Source organism: Ambystoma mexicanum, chromosome 11 (assembly GCF_040938575.1).
Source record: "Ambystoma mexicanum isolate Mex_15411 chromosome 11, UKY_AmexF1_1, whole genome shotgun sequence".
Classification (NCBI taxonomy): Eukaryota; Metazoa; Chordata; class Amphibia; order Caudata; family Ambystomatidae; genus Ambystoma; species Ambystoma mexicanum.
Window position 1 is genome coordinate 385532630 of NC_090934.1, and position 18660 is coordinate 385551289.

The window sequence follows — 18660 nt, forward strand, 5'->3', positions numbered from 1 at the left end:
GAGTTCAGAGTTGATACCTTGTGCTGAGGGGTTAGGATTGATGCCTTGTGCTGTGTTTTTGACATACAGGGTTTGTTTGGGATAGCACATCTTATGCAAGTATTTTGGATGAATACAAGAAAGAGATGAGGTTAAAGGGTTAAGTAGTGTTTGGTGGGAAGAATATCAGATAGTTGTTTGGGGGCCAAAGGGGCTTTTGTGATGACATGCAGTACAGCTTTGGATTGGATCCCTTTTAAGGAGAATTTTAGGGGAAGTCAAGCTCATAAATCCAATCCATGAACAAACCTGGCAGGAGTATATTGATATATTGAAGCAAAAATGGTCAGTCATGAAAACCTAGGTGGGAAGTAAAATTGCTTTTAAAGACACGTGGTTGGTGGATTTCAATGTAGAGATCATAATTGTTACAATTGCAAAGGCAAGAAACTCTGGGGCGCCTGTCCCGAATGGCTTGGCCATGTCGGTACTAAAAGTGGGCCCAGAAAATTGGGCATTGTTGTTATACTTCTTATTTGAAAAGGTATGCCAGTACGGGGTGATACCACAATCTTGGACTCGATCTATACTAGTCCCTATTTTTAAAGCCAGAGACTGATCACAACCCGAGTATTATCAGTTACTATATCACTACTAGATTCTACCGGAAAGGTGTTTTCACCTGGATTTTGAGACATCTTCAATCATTGGTAGAGGATAATAAATTATTCCAGCCGTTACAAACTGGTTTCTCGGCAGAGGCTAGTACAAATCTAAACATCTTTTTGGGTAAGATGATTTCCAACGCAAATTGTAAGCAGAGTCCATCATTGTATATTACCTATTTGCATTTTAAGTCTGCATTTGACTTGGTAAATAGAGACCGATTGTGGGCAAAAATGACGAAATGGGGTTGTCCGCCTTTGTTTCTCCAAATATTTAAAACCATTAGTAAGTAAAATCGGACTGGCTGGGATGGTCTCACATAGATCTGCTGTGTCACACAAGGATGATAAATGTCTGCAAATGATAATGAATGCGTTCCACTCTGTAAATTAGCTACCTGCCTAACTGACTTTAATAATAAAAAAAACACACTATGTAGTATTAAAGAGAGTCTTTGCAAAGAAGGTGGAACAGTAGGACTGGATTTGTAATTATGAACACCTGACTTCACTTCATGCTTATCCAGCAATCTCCAATATGACTCATAGATTTGAGACCTCAGCCCTATCTGATGCTCTCCCCTGATCCTAAGATTCGTAGACTCAGGCTGTTGATGCGTATTAATCAGCTGCCAGTGCTTGCCATTATACGAACACGACTAAAATTGGAAGAGTAGTCCAGATTCTCTAGAATGTGTAAGATCACAGGGAACAAAGAAACTATTAAACATCTCTTTACAGAATGTCCTAGGTTGGGCCCACTGTATATGATTCACTTTGGGCACCTGGTCCATAGGTACGAAGCAATTCAAGAACAGGATTTCTGGACCTATTGCCTTAATACCTATTTTGTTTCTGTACATATTGCAATTTATCCAGTATGGCTCCATATTCAGAGGTTTATTTGAAGGGTAGTTTCAAAAGGTTTTGTGACGAATATTGAAAGAAGATATTTTAGAAATTTAAATCTGAGTTTAACTTTTGATTTGAATTTAAAGTAGAATTATTTTAGATACTCTTTAGAGTTGTATGAAGGGTTTTTAGATAACAATCTTTAGATTGATTGAGAAATTAAACGTAACATTTTGATTTTTTTACTTTTTCTGAACTGTTGAAAAATTTAAAATTTTTAAAAACGTTTTGAATTGATTTTGTATATAAATTTAAATGTTGATATTTTACATGTAAAGTTCTGTTTGAACTAAATAACATAATAAAAAAAGATAGGGGAAGTGTTGCTAAGGTAATGAAGGGTTCCTTTTGGTGCAGGTTTGGGTCAGATGCTTTGCACAAGGGTGTGCATTTCAGATCACTTGAGAGGAGGGTATGACCGGTCCATGAAAGTGAGGGTTTGCGTGGGCTTCAATGTGAGCAGCCCTACAGATAAAGGGTGTATCGGCCACTTTTACTCCTTTCAAATAGCCAAATACACCCAAAAAATAGAAATGGGGAGTAAAATAACTCCTAACAAAAAATAGGAAAATGGCCACATAGACCTTGTGCTCCTGCTTTCAAACAGTTCTCCATGGATATGTTTGGACCAGTAGTGCACGTGTTACCACGGTAAGAAACTACTATTACTGCCTGATTGGATTGGAAGAAGTAAACAAGTATCATTTAATGTGTATGACTATGTACAAAGGAATAATTATTACAAAAACATTTCTGTTTTCCAGTTAAAAACCTTTTACTTGCTTGTAAAATTCTCCATTGGAAATTGGACGTACATTTTTACTCCCTAAAGTAATTTTACTTCAAACTGTACAAAAATAGAGAGTAAAATACTCCCACTTCAAAATCTTATCTTGGGCCTTGCTTATGAGAGAGTCATGTTTATGTCTTGTTCATTTATCTTTTTATCCATTTTTAGTTCTTTGCCAGTATGTTGACCTACCCCTTTGTTCTCGTCTCCAACCTAATGGCTGTCAACAACAGTGGGTAAGTTGCCTTTGTATCTTGAAGGTGAAATAGAGATATCAGTTGAGTGCTCCACAGTTGTGTTTCTGGACACGGGTTGAACAATACTGCCAATGCATTTCTTGTTTCTGGTTTAGGAATGTTTTTCATTATAAAGTGTGGTTATGTTTTCTTTAGGTTCTCCATCCTGTGAGCTTTATTAATATTCATAAAGGCAGAATATTTTCACCTGCTAGTTTATTTTAGCCACTATACATTCTTTGACCTAATTTTGCTTACATCTCTTTTTCAACAATAGTTAAACTCAAGAAAAAGGCAAAACCATGTACATTTCAAAAGCCAAACACTATCACTTTTGTTAGGGGAGTTTTCCTAAAGTCCTACTGGCAGTAAGAGTTTAGTAAGCTATCCCAGTGGTGTATAGATCCCCAACTCTTCTTATCAGTCTGTACTAGCTCAGGACCATGGGAGTGTGACAGAGCAGTCAGGCTAAACTTAAGACGAAGATGTGAGCTGTAGGTAAGTACACTAAATCTTAGCTAGACCGGCACAACAAAGAAGCACTTATACATATATTTATATACAAGATATAGATTTATTATATTTACACCAGAATCACTTTAAAACTTGATACATTTACGATAGAAAACTCAGGAATACCAGATAATACACTTCAAAGAGCACGTTTATTTTTGTGTTTGTTAGCCATTAGATGTGTTGCAAAGGGAAAAGACAAGGTTATCGTATTATTGGTAATTGCCCACTCATGCGGTTTTCAACAGGTCATACAGTAATGCATTTACTCTTTAAACGTATATAGAAAAGTCACTTAAAGGGGGGAAAATAAGTGGTTAGTGTAACATGAGCTTAGTTCAAGGTTCTGGCAAGTCTTTTGTCCAAAAGCACAATCCTAGCTAAAGGCAGTTTCGGAGAGTGCTTGAAGTCTTGACAAAGAGCGAATTATGAAGAGTTCTTGCGGATTTCTTAAAGTGTCTAAAGTTATTGAAGCTGCAAGTTAACTACTAATAAAGGAGACCATAAAACAGACTTGAGAAGGGGACAGAAGCAGCGGCTTGGGTCAGAGGTAAGAGGGGTTGCCCTGGGCACCTCTATGTGCACTGCAATGCTTTGGAGCGAATTTGTGGAATCAGTTAAGCAATACTTTTTTCCCCACAGTACCTTTTGTTTGAAGAAACTGTTTGTGTTGGCTCCTCCGCTATGTGGCAGCTCTGGACCTGACCTCGGGATTCCTTGTTCTGCGATGAAAGACAGGACAATGGACGTTGTGTCTCAGCAGCAGTCTTGAGGGAGGATGTATAGCACGACTTTCAGCAACTTCTTGGTTCACTCCGCGGTTTTGGCACCTTTTCAGCAGCACCAACAAAGGACACGGATCGTATTGTCAATCTTCTTTGCTTCCTGCAGTCCCAAACTCTGATGAGGGGGTCTGGGTGAGTTGCATCAGATCTCTGGAGTGTCCTTACGGGTGAAGCCAAGATTTTGACATATTCTGCCTTTCCACCACAATGCACTTGAAATGTGCAGCAGGTCTCCTGGTATTGGGGTTCTGCAGCTCAGGAAACTCCTAGCACCTTGAGAGATGGCTCAATTCAGAGTTTGTCTTGGAAATGGTTGTTTCCACCAACCAAAGGGAAGGAGTCATCCTCTTCCGAGCTCCATTGTTGCACAGAAAACAGGGTCAGGACAGCAGTAGTCCCCTCAGGGTATTGCAAAGGGTCTGCTGGTGTCTCTTGTCATCTTCTTTTTCAGTTACTTCAACTTCCATTGGTCGACTTGCTTTACACTCCAGGAGCCTCAACTTTTATCCAGTTGCAGCACACACTGCTCTGCATTCTCTCAGCAATTTACAGAAAGGGTATGTTTGGCTGTCCATCAGGACAGCCTGACCCCCAGTGGGAGCTAGTTCTATTCAAGCTTCTATTCAGGCCCTCTGGCAGACACAGGACAGGGGTGTGGAAAACCTCTCCCCACTTCCTGCCTGACCAGACACTCTGGAGCCAAGGTGAGGACACTCAAGGGCAACTGCTAAAGGCACAATACACACACAGGCCTTCCCCTCCCAGAATGGTAGAAGAAGGGCTAACCAAGAACAACAACGCTAGCAAAGGCGAACAAAAAAAAAAGGAGTACCCAAGTTGGTACTTGGGTGCCCCTATTGTGCACTACCGGGGCTAAAGACATAGCCTGCGGTAGAAACATCACACAAACGTTGATAGAACACTTCCTTCCACTGCCACCATCCATAACTAGTAGATTGTCTATTAACTAACTAAAAAGTCACAGGAGCAGAGAGAAGGGGGATAATAGGTATCCCTTTGGCACTCCACATAAGGTGGTGGGTGCCAATCTCTCAGACTATAAAGTTTTAGGAGAGATATTATGTTTCTGATGCTTGTTAATCTGCTTAGAATCGCATGCTGTGCATATGGTCCGACATCTAGTGGTAACCGCAGAGTATTGCATCTTGTATTTCGGGGACCGAAAGGGGACATCGGCATAAGCGTGTCTGTAACACTATCCCTATCGTGACGTGTAGTGTACCCAAAATCCCTCACGCGCCGAGGTCCCTCAGATGTTTTTTTCCGCCCAGATACTGGTCGCCCTATAGTGGAGCTCTTCATAAGAGACATTGTTTATCTTTATTCCGACTTTGACAGTTATTTCCCCTTAAGTTACTTCAACGGCGATTCAAGCAACCTCAATGGAGACTACGGGATGTTCGACGGCGGTGGATTTCAGCGCCTAAGATCCGGCGGCTGAGTCATACACGTGGCCGGGCCCTCTGGCCGGCCTACACAGTAGGGAGAGTGGGGTCAGGGTGGCCCTATCTTTTGTTATGTCTTTCCTCTTCCCCCTCTTTTCCCTTTAGATCTGGTCATCTGTGTTTATACCTTTCGCTATGGAAAGGAGACCATTTAGGTTCTGCCCCAAGTGTAGGGTCAGGTACCCGTGGAAAGACTAGCACAGAACGTGTAATTCTTGTCTCCCCTTAGATCACGACGAGAAGCCGTGTGCGACTTGTAAACTCCTTCGGCCTAAGACCCTTAAGGAGCGCTGTGTAAAGCAGTGGGTCGCGTACGATATGTCGCGGGCTGAACCCTCTTCCCCCACCACCACACCCGCCGAGTGACGGGGGCACCTCCGATGACCAAACACCTGTATCGGATGTCATAGACCTTGAGGCAGACACTTCTAGGTCAGCCATGCCTGTCCCCAACCCCTCAAGGCCTGACACAAGTCTCGCTTCAGGGACAACACCCGGCGGTAGGGGCGTACAATAACCACGACACATTGAGCACAGAAACCCGCCACCGATTTTCGACGGTTCTATCGAAAAAGGTGGAAGCGCCAACAAGGCCGTCGAAAACTTCGACAGATTCCTCTGATCAGGTAGATCAGGAGCCTTCCCCGCCTCCGCAGCAGCGTCTTGCGACTGGGCACTCCAAAAACATGGACGCTACCCTTAAATCGGGTCCACACGCCAAAGTGCGGTCATTCGACGGTCCCTAAAGGCCCAGTAGGCCCAAAACCTACTACTAGGCCTCCTAGCCTTTACCCAGCCGAAAACTCTACCTCTAGGCCCTCTAACGCCGCGGTAGACGGTAAATCTTCCGATAAGCCTCCTAACCTGTTAACTCACGCCGATTCGGCAGAGATTGTGGACAATGTCGCAAGAATTAATTCGGCAGTTGGGGTGGTATCTACAAAGTCAAAACGCATGGAGCGCGCCGCGGACAAGTCAAAAGACACAGTGCCCCAATACTTGCGATACCTACGAGCACAGTCAGGAGTCTCTGTCCTACACCCTTGGGGACGAATTTCGACACCAAATGGCGGGAAACAAACTTTTTCCACCTTTAGGCCCTTCTGGTTCTTCTAAGTGGACAAGGGAAAAATTTGAAGGGTGCATTGATCATCTTGAAAGGATTGTCTTGCTTTCTGAGCATCCTTCCCCTAAGAGATCTTGTGAAGACCCTCCTTTAAGATCAACTTCACATTTCCAAGAAAATCTGGACTCTCAGCCCTCGGCTTCTATCCACCATGAAGATGTGGTCCAGATACACACTTACCAGGACATCTACACTGAAGAAGACAACCCTTTCTTCCTGCAGGACTACCCTGAGGACTAGGCTGATGCCATGGACAACTGGGAGGAAAACCAGCAAGTGGAAACGGAACCATGGACGCTCCCCACACAAGATCAGGACACTGATGTTCTATGCCTGAATTCTCCTCCAACCCCCCCGGCTCACCAGGCCTCGCCTGTAGACGACCAAATGGCCTTCAGTGCCATCTTAAGGAAAGCAGCAGATCACTTTCAGATCAGTACTCGGGAGGCGGTACCCGAACAAGACTTTGTGGAGGACATTCTCAAAGAGAAACCCCCCTCCAGCCAAGCCATTCCCCTTCTAAATTCTGTTAAAAGAAGATTGGCCCCCTCCCTGGTCACGCCAGCTCAGACCCGGGCAGTGAACGCAAGAGTGGAAAAACAATTTCGGCCAGTGTTGGGGAGAATTCTCTGTTAAGGCTAATTTCCCAAACCTAGTGAGTCCCCCAGCAGCTTTGCTGGATTTTTGGGGTTTATTTTTTTCTCCTGCTAAGAGTGAGACTCTCTTTCTCCCACTCTTAGACATGATTTGAGATATCCTTTGACTTTGCAATGTGTTTAATGGGCTATGGGGTCTTTTACTCTATAGGGTTTCATGTGGTTTTTGGGAAGTGTGTTACACAGCACCCTCAGTGCAGTAACACAGGGTTGTCATAGTGACCCCCAAACATAGACTCCATACCCTGGGACTGACTACTGTCTCCCAGGGCATGTAAAGTCACCATTGTCTTTACTAGTCTTAAATTGGGAACAAAACCAGTACAAACCATCATATTGTGGAAGTACTGGTAGGGGTAATTAGATTGCCCCTGGGTCTGTTTTTCGAGGGGGCACTGTGCAGTCCCCCCTCGTCGAGTTTCTGGCTGGTGGCAGTGGTTACCACACGAAATATTCCTTAAGAATATTTACTATGGGATTTTCCCATTCATTTTAAACGCACCATTTTTTGGTGCAATGTTAAAGATACCGCTGGGTTATTTATTTAATATTTATTCCCCGGTTGGGTCTTTTTGCCAGGACTCGGTTTTAAAATGGCGTTTGTGTTCGCCTCTGTAACTCCAACCCAAGTCGAGCCCTTTGTTCCACTTTTTGGCGGGCTTCACCACAGAAGCCTCCAAAAGTGGTGCCACTCTGTCTGGGTCTACAGGATGTTTGGGAGGGGGGTTTAGGCAACCTGGACTGAGTTGCCTCGGCAACTCAAGTCGCACTCTTGTGTGATTGGCCCAGTGGTGAGCCGCCCGGCTCACCACTTAGCATGTTTGAGTGACAGCTAGGACTGATGAATGGGGGTTTTCTGCATAAAAGCAGGGCTTTGGAGACTGGAACTTCAGAAGTCGCCACAGGACCAAAGAATCCGAAGAGGGAGAAGCTGAGCCGACCTGCAACGACGACACCACCGGTGGAGCCCTGCTGAACCGTCTCACCACTTCTCCCAACGACAGAGGAGATCTTCATCCCGAAGAGTCTTCTTCCTTTGACTGGTGGGGATAACCAGTTTGCCCGCCTTTTCGCCTTCCCGGATCATCTCGTGGCCGCCTTGCCTGTGCCAAGCACCCCGGCAACCGGGATACCACGTTTTACCACTACCGCGAATAAAAGGGTAGTACCTTTTAACCGGAGAACTCCGCGGCTGGTTTCTTCCCTGGCAGTGCAACGACCTACAGCTTTCCTCCACGTCGAGACCATCTCTTCCTCTGGACGACGCCACGACTTGCACCCGCTGCCAGGAACAACTGCCCCCGCTGGAGCATTCTCTCCACTTTCAAGGTACTGTGTCTGCCTGGCCTCCCTCGCAACGGTCTGTGTGGGGTGTCTCTTAAATTATCAATTTACCACTTGGGTTGGCCCTAGACTGGCTAACTGAACTTTTCTGAGCTGAACTAATTCCTTTTTGAACTCCCTGCAAGATTTTTCAAGCCGTTTAAACTGTGTGATCTTGGGCGCATTGGTGTTCTACTCTCTCCAAGAGGGTGCCTGGTCTCTGAACTTTTTGCTCACAAGTAGACTTTGACGTTCCTGCCTTGCTGGGTACTTCTAAAGTATTGTGTTGTGTGCTTTTCTAATTTCTGCCTTTTCCCTCCCTTTTTTTTAACTTATTGGAGTGCCATCTTTATTTAAGCACTCACCTCTGTCTGGAAATAAGTGGTGTTAACTAAGACTTGTCTAATAAAGAATAAGGGATGTATATATATAAATAGTGAGTGTTTTGAACTTGCTTACAATAATAGTGCTGGAGTGTTTCTAAGTGTGTCTTTAAATAAATAATGATATACTTTGTTACCAAAGCTCTGGTCAGTGTTTGCTTGTGCTACTGTATTTTGGTACCGATCTTGTATACTCTATATACTGTCTAACTCTTCTTGAGAGAAGTCTGGTTGCTCAGCATAGCTACCAGGTAAATCTGGGTGGTACAGACTGCTACCAATTGGGTTTACCGTCAACACCTGTAGTCCTAAGCCTTTTGCATTGGTCCCTAAGGGAACTGCACAGGTTTCTGCCTAACAGCCAGCTCCTTCGGACCCTCAATATATTAAAGACCACGCCACCCCCGACTCCTTGGTAGTCACTACCACCCGGAAACATGCAGGGGTACCCCTTGCTATGGGGGAGGCACCTCTGGATAAAGAATCCAAAAGGTTGTACGCCCTAGGTAAACATGTTAACTCGGCAGCTGCATACAACACGCGCATAGCGAATAACACCACGCTGCTGGCCAGTTATGCAGATGCACAATGGATACAAAAAAGTCTCCAGGAGGTTCCTGAACCTGCTGGGTCCAGGCTTCTCAACATCGTGGCCGAAGGCAGGCAAGTAAATCAGAATATAATCAAGAACACTCTGGACACTGCTGAGACAGCAGGCAGGTCTCTGGCCCAGGGCACTCTTCTAAAGCGGCACGCTTGGCTTCGCAACTCGGTGTTCAAGCCTGAAACACAGGCCGCTCTTATCAACAAACCCATAGAAGAGACCAATCTATTTGGGAAAGCGGTTGATGATGCCCTGGAGACGGCCAAGAAAGAGCACGAGACTCTTAAGTCCTTGCAGCAAATAACTCTGAAACCTTCCCCCCAAAGGGGAGGTAATTCGCGGCAGTCCTTTCAAGGGCAGTCCTGTGCAAGTCAGAACTACTATAGCACAGGAAATTATAACTCTGGACAAACATCAGGATGCCCCGCCTACTACCCACCTAGGGGTCAGCGACACGGCTGAGGTAGCGGCCCCAATCCCAGAGGAGCCTCAGCCTCTGGTCAGAAATGGCCAACAGATCCAGGTCCCCTCCCATGTCACCCCGGTCGGGGGGCATTTAACATCTTTCCACACGGCATGGGAGGGGATAACTTCAGACCAGTGGGTTATAAAAACAGTCGCCCATGGGTACTGTGTGGAATTCGCCAGACCACCACAGTTAAGACCGCCACGCTCACAGCGCCTCTCACCGGACCATCTGCAGGTCCTAAATCGAGGTGGAAGCGCTGCTGGGAAAGGACGCAATAGAAGCCGTCCCTATTCTTCAGCTAAACAAGGGTATTTATTCAGTGTACTTCCTAGTACGCAAAAAGGACCTCACCATGCGCCCTGTTTTAGACCTGCACCCAGCGAACAAGTTTATAAAACCTCAAAAGTTTTGTATGGTAACGCTACAGGAGGTGATCCCACTGCTGAAACAAGGGGACCACATGGCAACATTGGACATGAAAGATGCATACTTTCATATTTCAATGTTGCCAGCGCACAGGAAATATCTAAGGTTCATGATAGAGGACAGGCATTACCAATTGAAAGTGCTCCCCTTCGGCATCGCCTCGGCACCCAAGGGTGTTTACAAAGGTCCTGGCAGTAGTGGCAGCACACCTGCGCAGACTGTCTGTCCCGGTTTACCCTTACCTCGACGACTGGATCATAACAGGGGACTCTTACGACACATGCTTTTTGAACACCCGGAAGACCGTAGACCTTCTGTTCAGTCTAGGATTCTCCATTAACGAGAAAAAATCCAGTCTAATCCCCAGTCAAGTAAAACAATTTCTGGGGGCTCTAATCCAGACGAAGAACGGCCTATTCTTCCCCTCCAACGAGAGGGTTCAGAACATGCTTTTTCAGACCCCTCAATATGTAGCCAGTTGGGAGGTGACGGTACGCAAAGCCATGCGCTTGCTAGTTATGATGGTGTTATGATTATACTTGGTTCCCCACGTGCGACTGCGTCCCATGCAAGAGTGGCTCAACAGCCAGTGGTGTCAGGCCAGTGGACAATGGGAAGATCTGGTAGTTGTCTCGCCAGCCCTCGTTCTCTCTCTGCAGTGGTGGTCGAGGGAAAACCTCTTGAAGGGGAAAACCTTCACCACCCCTGCAGTGGAAGCCACTCTCGAGACAGAACCATCTCTCACTGGGTGGGGGGGCTCACCTGCTTCAGCAGACAGCGCATGGAGTGTGGTCCCCTCAAGTAGCATCCAACCATATAAATCTGCTAGAGCTATTAGTGGTATTCAAGGCACTTCAAACGCAACTACAAGGGAAGACGGTGCTAGTTCTGACAGACAGCACCACAGCCATGTATTAGCTGAACAAACAAGGGAGCACACACTCTCGAGGGCTATCCAAGCTGTCCCAAAACATTTGGATGTGGGCTCTCAAACACAGGATGTTCCTACTGTCCCAACACGTTCCAGGAGAACTCAATCGTCTAGCGGACGTGCTCAGCAGAGATTTCCCACTGCCCGTAGAATACGATTGGCGTCTGCACGAAGACATGGTCTCCAACGTCTTCGAAGAATGGGGCTTCCCAGAGACTGACCTGTTCGCAACTCAGGAGAACGCCAATGCCAAGACTACGCCTCCAGGTAACGCCAGAACCGCTCCAAGGGGAACAGACTCTGGATAACATGGTCAGGGAAATTTGTTTATGCTTTCCCCCTCCCTACTCAACAAGATAGTGCACAAGATGCACCAGGAACCAGTCACCATGATATTGGTAGCCCCCATGTGGGCCCACCAAACCCTGATTCGCTCATCTAATGGAAATGTCCCTCTCCCCACCAGTAAAACTACCCTGCCCATACAACATGTTGTCTGAGGACAGGGGGGAGACCCTACACCCATTCCCACAAACTCTGACTTTAGCAGTTTAGCTCCTGAGGTCATAGTTTGGACACCTTCAGCTCCCTCAGAGATGCATAGACAGTCTCAGGGAAGCTAGGAAACCTAACACCCACTATTGCTATTCCAGCAAATGGAAACGGTTTGTCATCTGGTGTAATACCAAGGGCGTCAATCCCATCGATTGCTCATCCACACACATTGTGTTGTACCTAACCCATTTGTGACACAGGTTTGGGCTTCAATTCCCTAAAAGTTCATCTTGCTGCTCTCTCAGCCTACACCACGTCACAACAGAAGGTGTCTTGGTGGAAGACTCTACTCTGGGCACTGTGGCTTCCATAGCATTCATTGCAAATGTTCCTCTAGAGTCCATTTGCAAAGCGGCAACCTGGAGTTCTGTACACACCTTTACAAAACACTATTGCCTAGACACTCATTCTAGGTCTGATTCTCAGGTGGGACAAGCAGTATTAAAATATCTTTTCTCTACTCTTCCTTCTCACAACCCACCTCCAACTCCCGGTACTGCTCGCTAGTCTATGCACAGCATGTGATTCTAATCAGATTAACAAGCATCAGAAGACATGCATTACTCACCGTAATAGCATTTCTGATGATTGTATCTGCTTCATGTACTCACTCACAATAGCCTTGGGCTCCCTCATGGCAGAAAAAATGCAATCGGAGGGACCTTGGCGCGTGAGGGATTTTAGTTACACTACACATTACGATAGCGATGGTGTTACAGACACGCCTATGATGACATCCCCTTTCCGTCCCCGAAAGACAAGATGCAATACTCGGCGGTTAGCACTGGATGTCGGACCATAGGCACACCATGTGAATTTAAGCAGATAAAATTATCAGAAATGCTATTACAGTGAGTAATGCATGTCATCTCTCTATCCTTAAGAACTGTAGTTACTCAAGGATAAAGAAAAGAATCTCGAAGGAGGACCCTAAGGGTCCCCAGCAGCACTGCCCATAAAAGGCTGTGTGCTGAAATAGTCAAAAACAGACGCCTTTAAGAGTTCTGGAGAAAATAGACTCCATAGTACAGATAGAATACAAAAAGACAGAGCCTATAAGAAGGAATGAGTGAAAAAAGAATCCACTCATTCAGGATTTTAAGAAAGGTCCAGTAGTCTAGCAAAAAGTGCCGGGTGTCTCACTAGGAGAGGGAACAAATTGTATAAAGGATAAATCTCCCCAAAACAGACAGAGCGTTTGTCAACTGGTTGTTGGGCCCCTCCTTCACACCTTTGTCCTTAAAAAAGGAACTGTGCTTCAACTGGGTAAATAACTTCTTGCGGACGGTACCCCTTGCCCCCCACCGGCAGGCTCACATTGGATGGGGATGAGGACTGGAGTCCTTCCCAAACTGGGTTCTGCAACTGCCGCAACCCTTGCGTGCTACTCAGTGTGCATTTTCGCCTTCTTTTGGATCCTCTGACCAGAGGCATTCTCAAAGGACCGTCATGACCTTTTTTCAGAGTGGGGCACACTTGTGAGACTGGTCCTGGGTGAGGCATGGCTGTACCCAGATGCCCAGTCAGAGGCCCCCCCCCCCCTCCCTTGATCCCTTGATCCACGCTGCTAACCTGCAGCAACGGTCCTTCTTGGTCTTTGACAGAAAACCGCTGCAAATCTTGCATCCCTCCTCATCGTTGCCCGGATGCAGGTAATATAGGCACTTGAGGTGCTGATCCTTAATGTAGATGTTCTGCAGTCCACACTTGGTGCAGAGCTGGAAGAGACTCCTCTTTTCCCTTGACATCGTTGAGGTGTGAACTAGACCGAAGCCTGGGCCTTCAAAAAACTTTGAAGTGAAGATCCGTTATGAAAGCTGATATTCGCTGACCACGGATCCCTGCTGCCGGTAGTCGAGCAATGGTTGAAGATGGAACAACGTTGGTCAAAAGGGACTAATATTACCGAAAAACTTGAAATATCCAAAAAAAAAGGTTCATAGAGTGATATGAGAGGACTACCAACACTAAAACTTGCAGTAAAAATCTAAAGATGGTGTTAGGCAAGGATTAATGTAGTAACCCTGTGGAGACGACGCAACACAGGATTAATGTAGTAACCCTGTGGAGACGACGCAACACTTGTCCTCTTGGTCTTAGGTAAACCACCTTTTGGTGTAGGCCTGTACTACGCAAGTTGGTAGTGTGACTGAGCAGCCAGGCTTATCTCAAGAGGGGTTAATGTGAGCTGTAGCAATGAAATCCACAAATACAAGTAGCCAGGTAACACTTAAACTCAAGGTTTGTAGTTATACAAACCTCCTCCTGTCTCGGGAGGATAGCTCAGGGGCAAAGTGCTCACTTTGGAAGCAAGACGACACAGAGCATCATAGTTTCAATCCCCGGGTCTGCGCTTAGAAACCTCTGGGTATTAAGCTTGTTATGAATAACCTATCCTATCATATCATATATAAATTATTTAACAGTAGTTTTTAAATAAGCATTCTTTAAAAAGGGCAATGTATGTAACAATCAAATATACTTTAAAATCCTTTTCCAGAATCAACACAAAGCTAGTAGATGCTCTTTAGAGATGCTTCTTACACACTACCTACACCCTGAGGTGACTTCACTAACTAGGACATTAATGGCATTTATATATCACTAGTACACTTTGCAGATTCTGAGGTTTGTAGAAAGGAAAGGTTAAAGGAAGGAAAAAGGTTAAACAGGTTCTCAGAGCATGTGAGCACTTTGTCTAGATAAACATATTTCCCAGCAATAATCGTTAAAAACCAAGTTCTCCAGCATGGGGTCTGGCATGGATTCACATGCTCATGAATATTCCCCGTCGTCAGGCTGGGAATCCTCGGTAAAGAAAAAATCAGTATCATTTTTGTTTCTGATCTGTCTTTCTCAGTAGTAACCAATCACTGGTCTCTGGGTAATACTGCCCCCAGCCAGTGACTGCCCTCTCCCTAAGCCCCGCCTCTGGCAGCCATCTTCAGATTTTTACCGCACGCTCAAGTGTTGGGTGTCCTTGTGTTTAGCTCTCGAGCTTTTGCTGCGTTTTCACGCTTTTTTTAAAGAGAATTTCTAATTTTTCGGTCAAATAGAGCCTCAAACTCTACCGTCTCTACATCCGATTAATGGTTATCTGTGTCGGATTTATTTTTACGTCCCTCAAGGGTGAAGATTTCGTTGAGTTAGGCTTCTTGGGGGATTCCAGAAGTTTCTGCGGCCTACCCGGACATGGCCCAGGAGAAAGGAAGTTCGACGCCCGGAATGCTGTTCAAGGTTTGCCCTGGATGCCAGCTACAGAATGTGTTCAAGGAGGACGAGCATTCGAAATGTCTCTACTGCCTTCATGAGGACAAAACGCACGTGGAGAAACACTGTGCGTTTTGCAGGAACATGTCGGAATGGACCATCAGGGACCGACACCTTCGTCTCTCCAACTAGCTGGAATGAAGGAGTCCGTCAGGTGAGAAGAAGAAGAAGAAGTCTAACCGGTCTCCTAAATCCTGTGCGGGCGCCCCGGAGACAGGGGCCCAATAGAAGGCAAAGTACCGCAAGTCGCGGGCGCCGGGAGAGACGAACGGTTGGGCTCTTCGGCTGCTAGGCAGGGCGCGCCTTCCCCGGCACCATCAACCACGAGCCAACGCTCTGGTTCAGGAAAGAGGAAATCTGAGAACCCGGGTAAGCCTCTGGAGAGGCCCCGGTCGATCTTGAAGGATTCGGCAGAGAGGGAGTGAGGCAGTGACCCTCTCCCCAAGGTGAAGGCCTCAAGTGTGCCTAAGGCGGTGAAGGCCTAGATTCACCCGGCCAAGGCCTCTATCGAGGGAGTCGCAGCGGCCCTGGCGCAACCTCTGGAGGCTACACCAGTGGAGGCGACCTCTGGGCCCAGAGTCTCCCTGCCTCTGCGGAGGGAAGCCTCTTTCAGACCCATCGAAAAGACCCCCGTGAAGACCCCGGCGGAAAAAGAGGGGGGGGACGGCCATTGTGGACATGGACACAACATCCGAGGAGGAGCTGGCAGAAGTCCTAGAGAGCCTCGACCAGGGCGTCGAAGAGGCCCGTCCCCACGGGAGGGATCCCGACGAGAGTGACGACGAGAGTGACGATGAGAGTGATGGCGGCACCAGCAAGGGTCCTAGTCAGCCGTCGCTTCCGGAGCCACAGGATAACTCGGTGACCATTTTGTTGGCGATACAATCCTTATGTTCAGAGATAAGGACGCGATTGCCCTTACCACCAACAGTTGACCCGGTACCAGGTCCGACGGAGGAACCAGAGCCGGTCCCGGCAGGAAGCCCCCGAACAAGAGAAGACTGATCGACCCAGCCCTGCCTTCTCAACCCTCGCGGCCTGCTCGGCCTTTACCCACGTCCCCCGTCCCTGGGGATGACACTGGAACAGACACGGCCACGAGGGTACCGACGATGATGGTGGTGTGGACGGGATGGAGCTCCCATCACCAGCCCGGGCCGCCCCGTCCGATGAGATCGGATTGTTCCATGCAATGATCACCAAGGCATCCAAGCTTTTTCAGATCTTCCCCGAAGAGAAGGAAGGTTTCCTTTACCAACGGCGCGAGGCCAGGAGGAAGTCGGTCCTCGCTGTGCCTCTACTGGATGACATCTGGGATGAGGGTCTCATCCTTCTTAAGAACCCGTCTACGACGCCTGCCAAGAAGGATCGGTACGAGAAGAAGTACCGGGTCCCCGACGCGGCCCCTACCCTGGACTTGGTCGTCTCAGCAGCGGCCAAGAAGAAAGCGGGGGGGGGGGGCGCATCGGTCTCAACGTCAACTTCCCCGCCGGACGGCAAAGGGAAGAAGCTGGATGCAATGGGACGAGTTATCTCCTTGGCGGCAACAACGATTAAGGCGGCCAACGCCCTCGCGATCGTGGCCCGCTACGACAGGGAGTTATGGTACAAGATTGACAAGAGGGCCGAGGCCCTGGAGATCTTGCAAGAAGGCGAAGTGGTGTCGGACCACGCCATTACGGTGGTAACGGACATTGCTGACACCGGTTTCCGCCAGCTAGGCAACAGCGAGGTTGGCTCAAGGCGCCAGATTTCCGCCAGGATGTACAAGCCAAGGTGCTGGACATGCTGTTCGACGGGAACAACCTGTTTGGGGAAAACGGTGGATGAGTCTCTCTAAGCCATCAAGGCGGACACAGAGACTGCTAGGGCCCTAGGCGTTCTCCGGCAACGGAGGCCGTCCTTTCGGAGCGCCAGAGGCAAGCAGGGTGCCTCCAAGGGATTCGGCGGTGGCTCCTCTATATACCGCAAAGCGGCCCGCTCCCTGTCGCAGGAAGCCTATAGAGTATGAGGCAAGTCGGGGGGGCCCCGCCGTCATCGCCAGGGAGGCCAAGGCGGCAAGGCGTCCGCCAAGCAAGATTGAACCGACAGCGGGGTCGGGCCCCCACCGAAGCACCCCGGTGGGAGGCCGGCTGGCAAAGTTTGTCTGCGTGTGGGAGTCCGGCTCCACTGACCGTTGGGTGCTGGACGCATTCCACCCGTGGTCAGGAAGAAAAATCACGTCCCTCAACTACTTTTGGAGGTGAGGGTGTTGCTCAGAAGAGGTGCCATTGAGCTCGTCCCGAAGAGGCTCCGGGCTCCGGAGTATACTCAAGGTACTTCCTTGTGAAAAAGAAGACAGGAGGATGGCGCCCCATCCTGGACCTGCGACGGCTGAACAAGTACATCAAGGCACAGAAGTTCCGGTGGTCACCCTCCAGCACGTGCTGGGACAACTGTTGGAGGGCGATTTCCTGTCGTCGTTGGATTTGGAGGATGCGTACTTCCACATCCCCATTCTGAAAGGTCACCGAAAGTTCCTCAGGTTCGTGGTCCAAGGACGGCACTACCAGTTCAAGGCCCTCCCGTTCGGATTGAAGTCGGCACCCAGGGTGTTCACCAAGTGCCTCACACCGGTGGCGGCACGGCTGCGCCTACAGGGGATCCACGTCTACCCCTACCTGGACGACTGGCTCATCCGAGCAGGGGCAAGGGAGCTCACCGTGGATCACACAACAAAGACCGTCCAGCTGCTCTCGGACCTGGGATTCTCCATCAACTTTCCCAAATCCCACCTGGTCTCGTCGCAAGTCGCACTGTTTCTGGGAGCAAAGCTCGACACAGTGGCGCTCCTGGCCTCACCGTCAGAAGAAAGGACGAAGGCCATCCTGGGCAAGGTGCAGCGCCTGCTGGCCACGGACGTGGCCAGGGTGAGGTCCATCACGTCCCTCCTCGGGATGATGTCTTCCTGCATATATCTCGTGCGCCTGTGCAGGCTTTGGATGCACCCTCTGCAAGAGTTCCTAGACTCCCACTGGATCCAAGCGACGGGCAGCTTCGAGGATGGGATTCCACTCGACGAGACCTACCGATGAGCGATCTGGTGGTGGGGCACCCACGCTCATCTGACGGTGGGCACAGACTTTCAGATCCATCCCACCAGATAACGGTGATGACGGATGCCTCCCTGGAAGGGTGGGGAGCACACACCAGAGATCTTCACGCAAGAGGCCTTTGGATCCCGGAGGAGAAACTCCACATCAACATCCTGGAGGTCCGTGCAGTGTTCTGGGCCCTCAGGTCTTTTCTCCCGTCCCTCAAGGGCAAGGTGGTGAGAATTTTCACCGACAACACCACCACGATGTTCTACATCCGGAAGCAGGGAGGAACCAGATCCCCAGCCCTCTCCAAGGAAGCCCAGGATCTCTGGCATTGGTCCGTCGCCCAAGGGATGTTTCTGGTGCCCTTTTATCTGGCAGGGATAAAAAACACCATTGCCGACTCACTCAGCAGGGAGCTGCGCTCGTGCCACGAGTGGGAACTACGTCAGGATCCAGTGGATCGACTCTTCCGACGATGGGGAAAACCCCAG

At 48.3% G+C, this 18660-nt stretch overlaps 1 protein-coding gene across 1 annotated transcript in view; it reads left to right on the plus strand.

Annotated features, from left to right (window-relative positions):
- MTCH2 (mitochondrial carrier 2) overlaps positions 1–18660 on the plus strand; it is a 411299-nt gene that overhangs the window by 314642 nt on the left and 77997 nt on the right. Inside the window, exon 11 of the mRNA XM_069623091.1 lies at positions 2515–2582. Coding sequence (XP_069479192.1) covers positions 2515–2582 — 68 coding nt within the window. The remainder of the gene's footprint in view (positions 1–2514; positions 2583–18660) is intronic.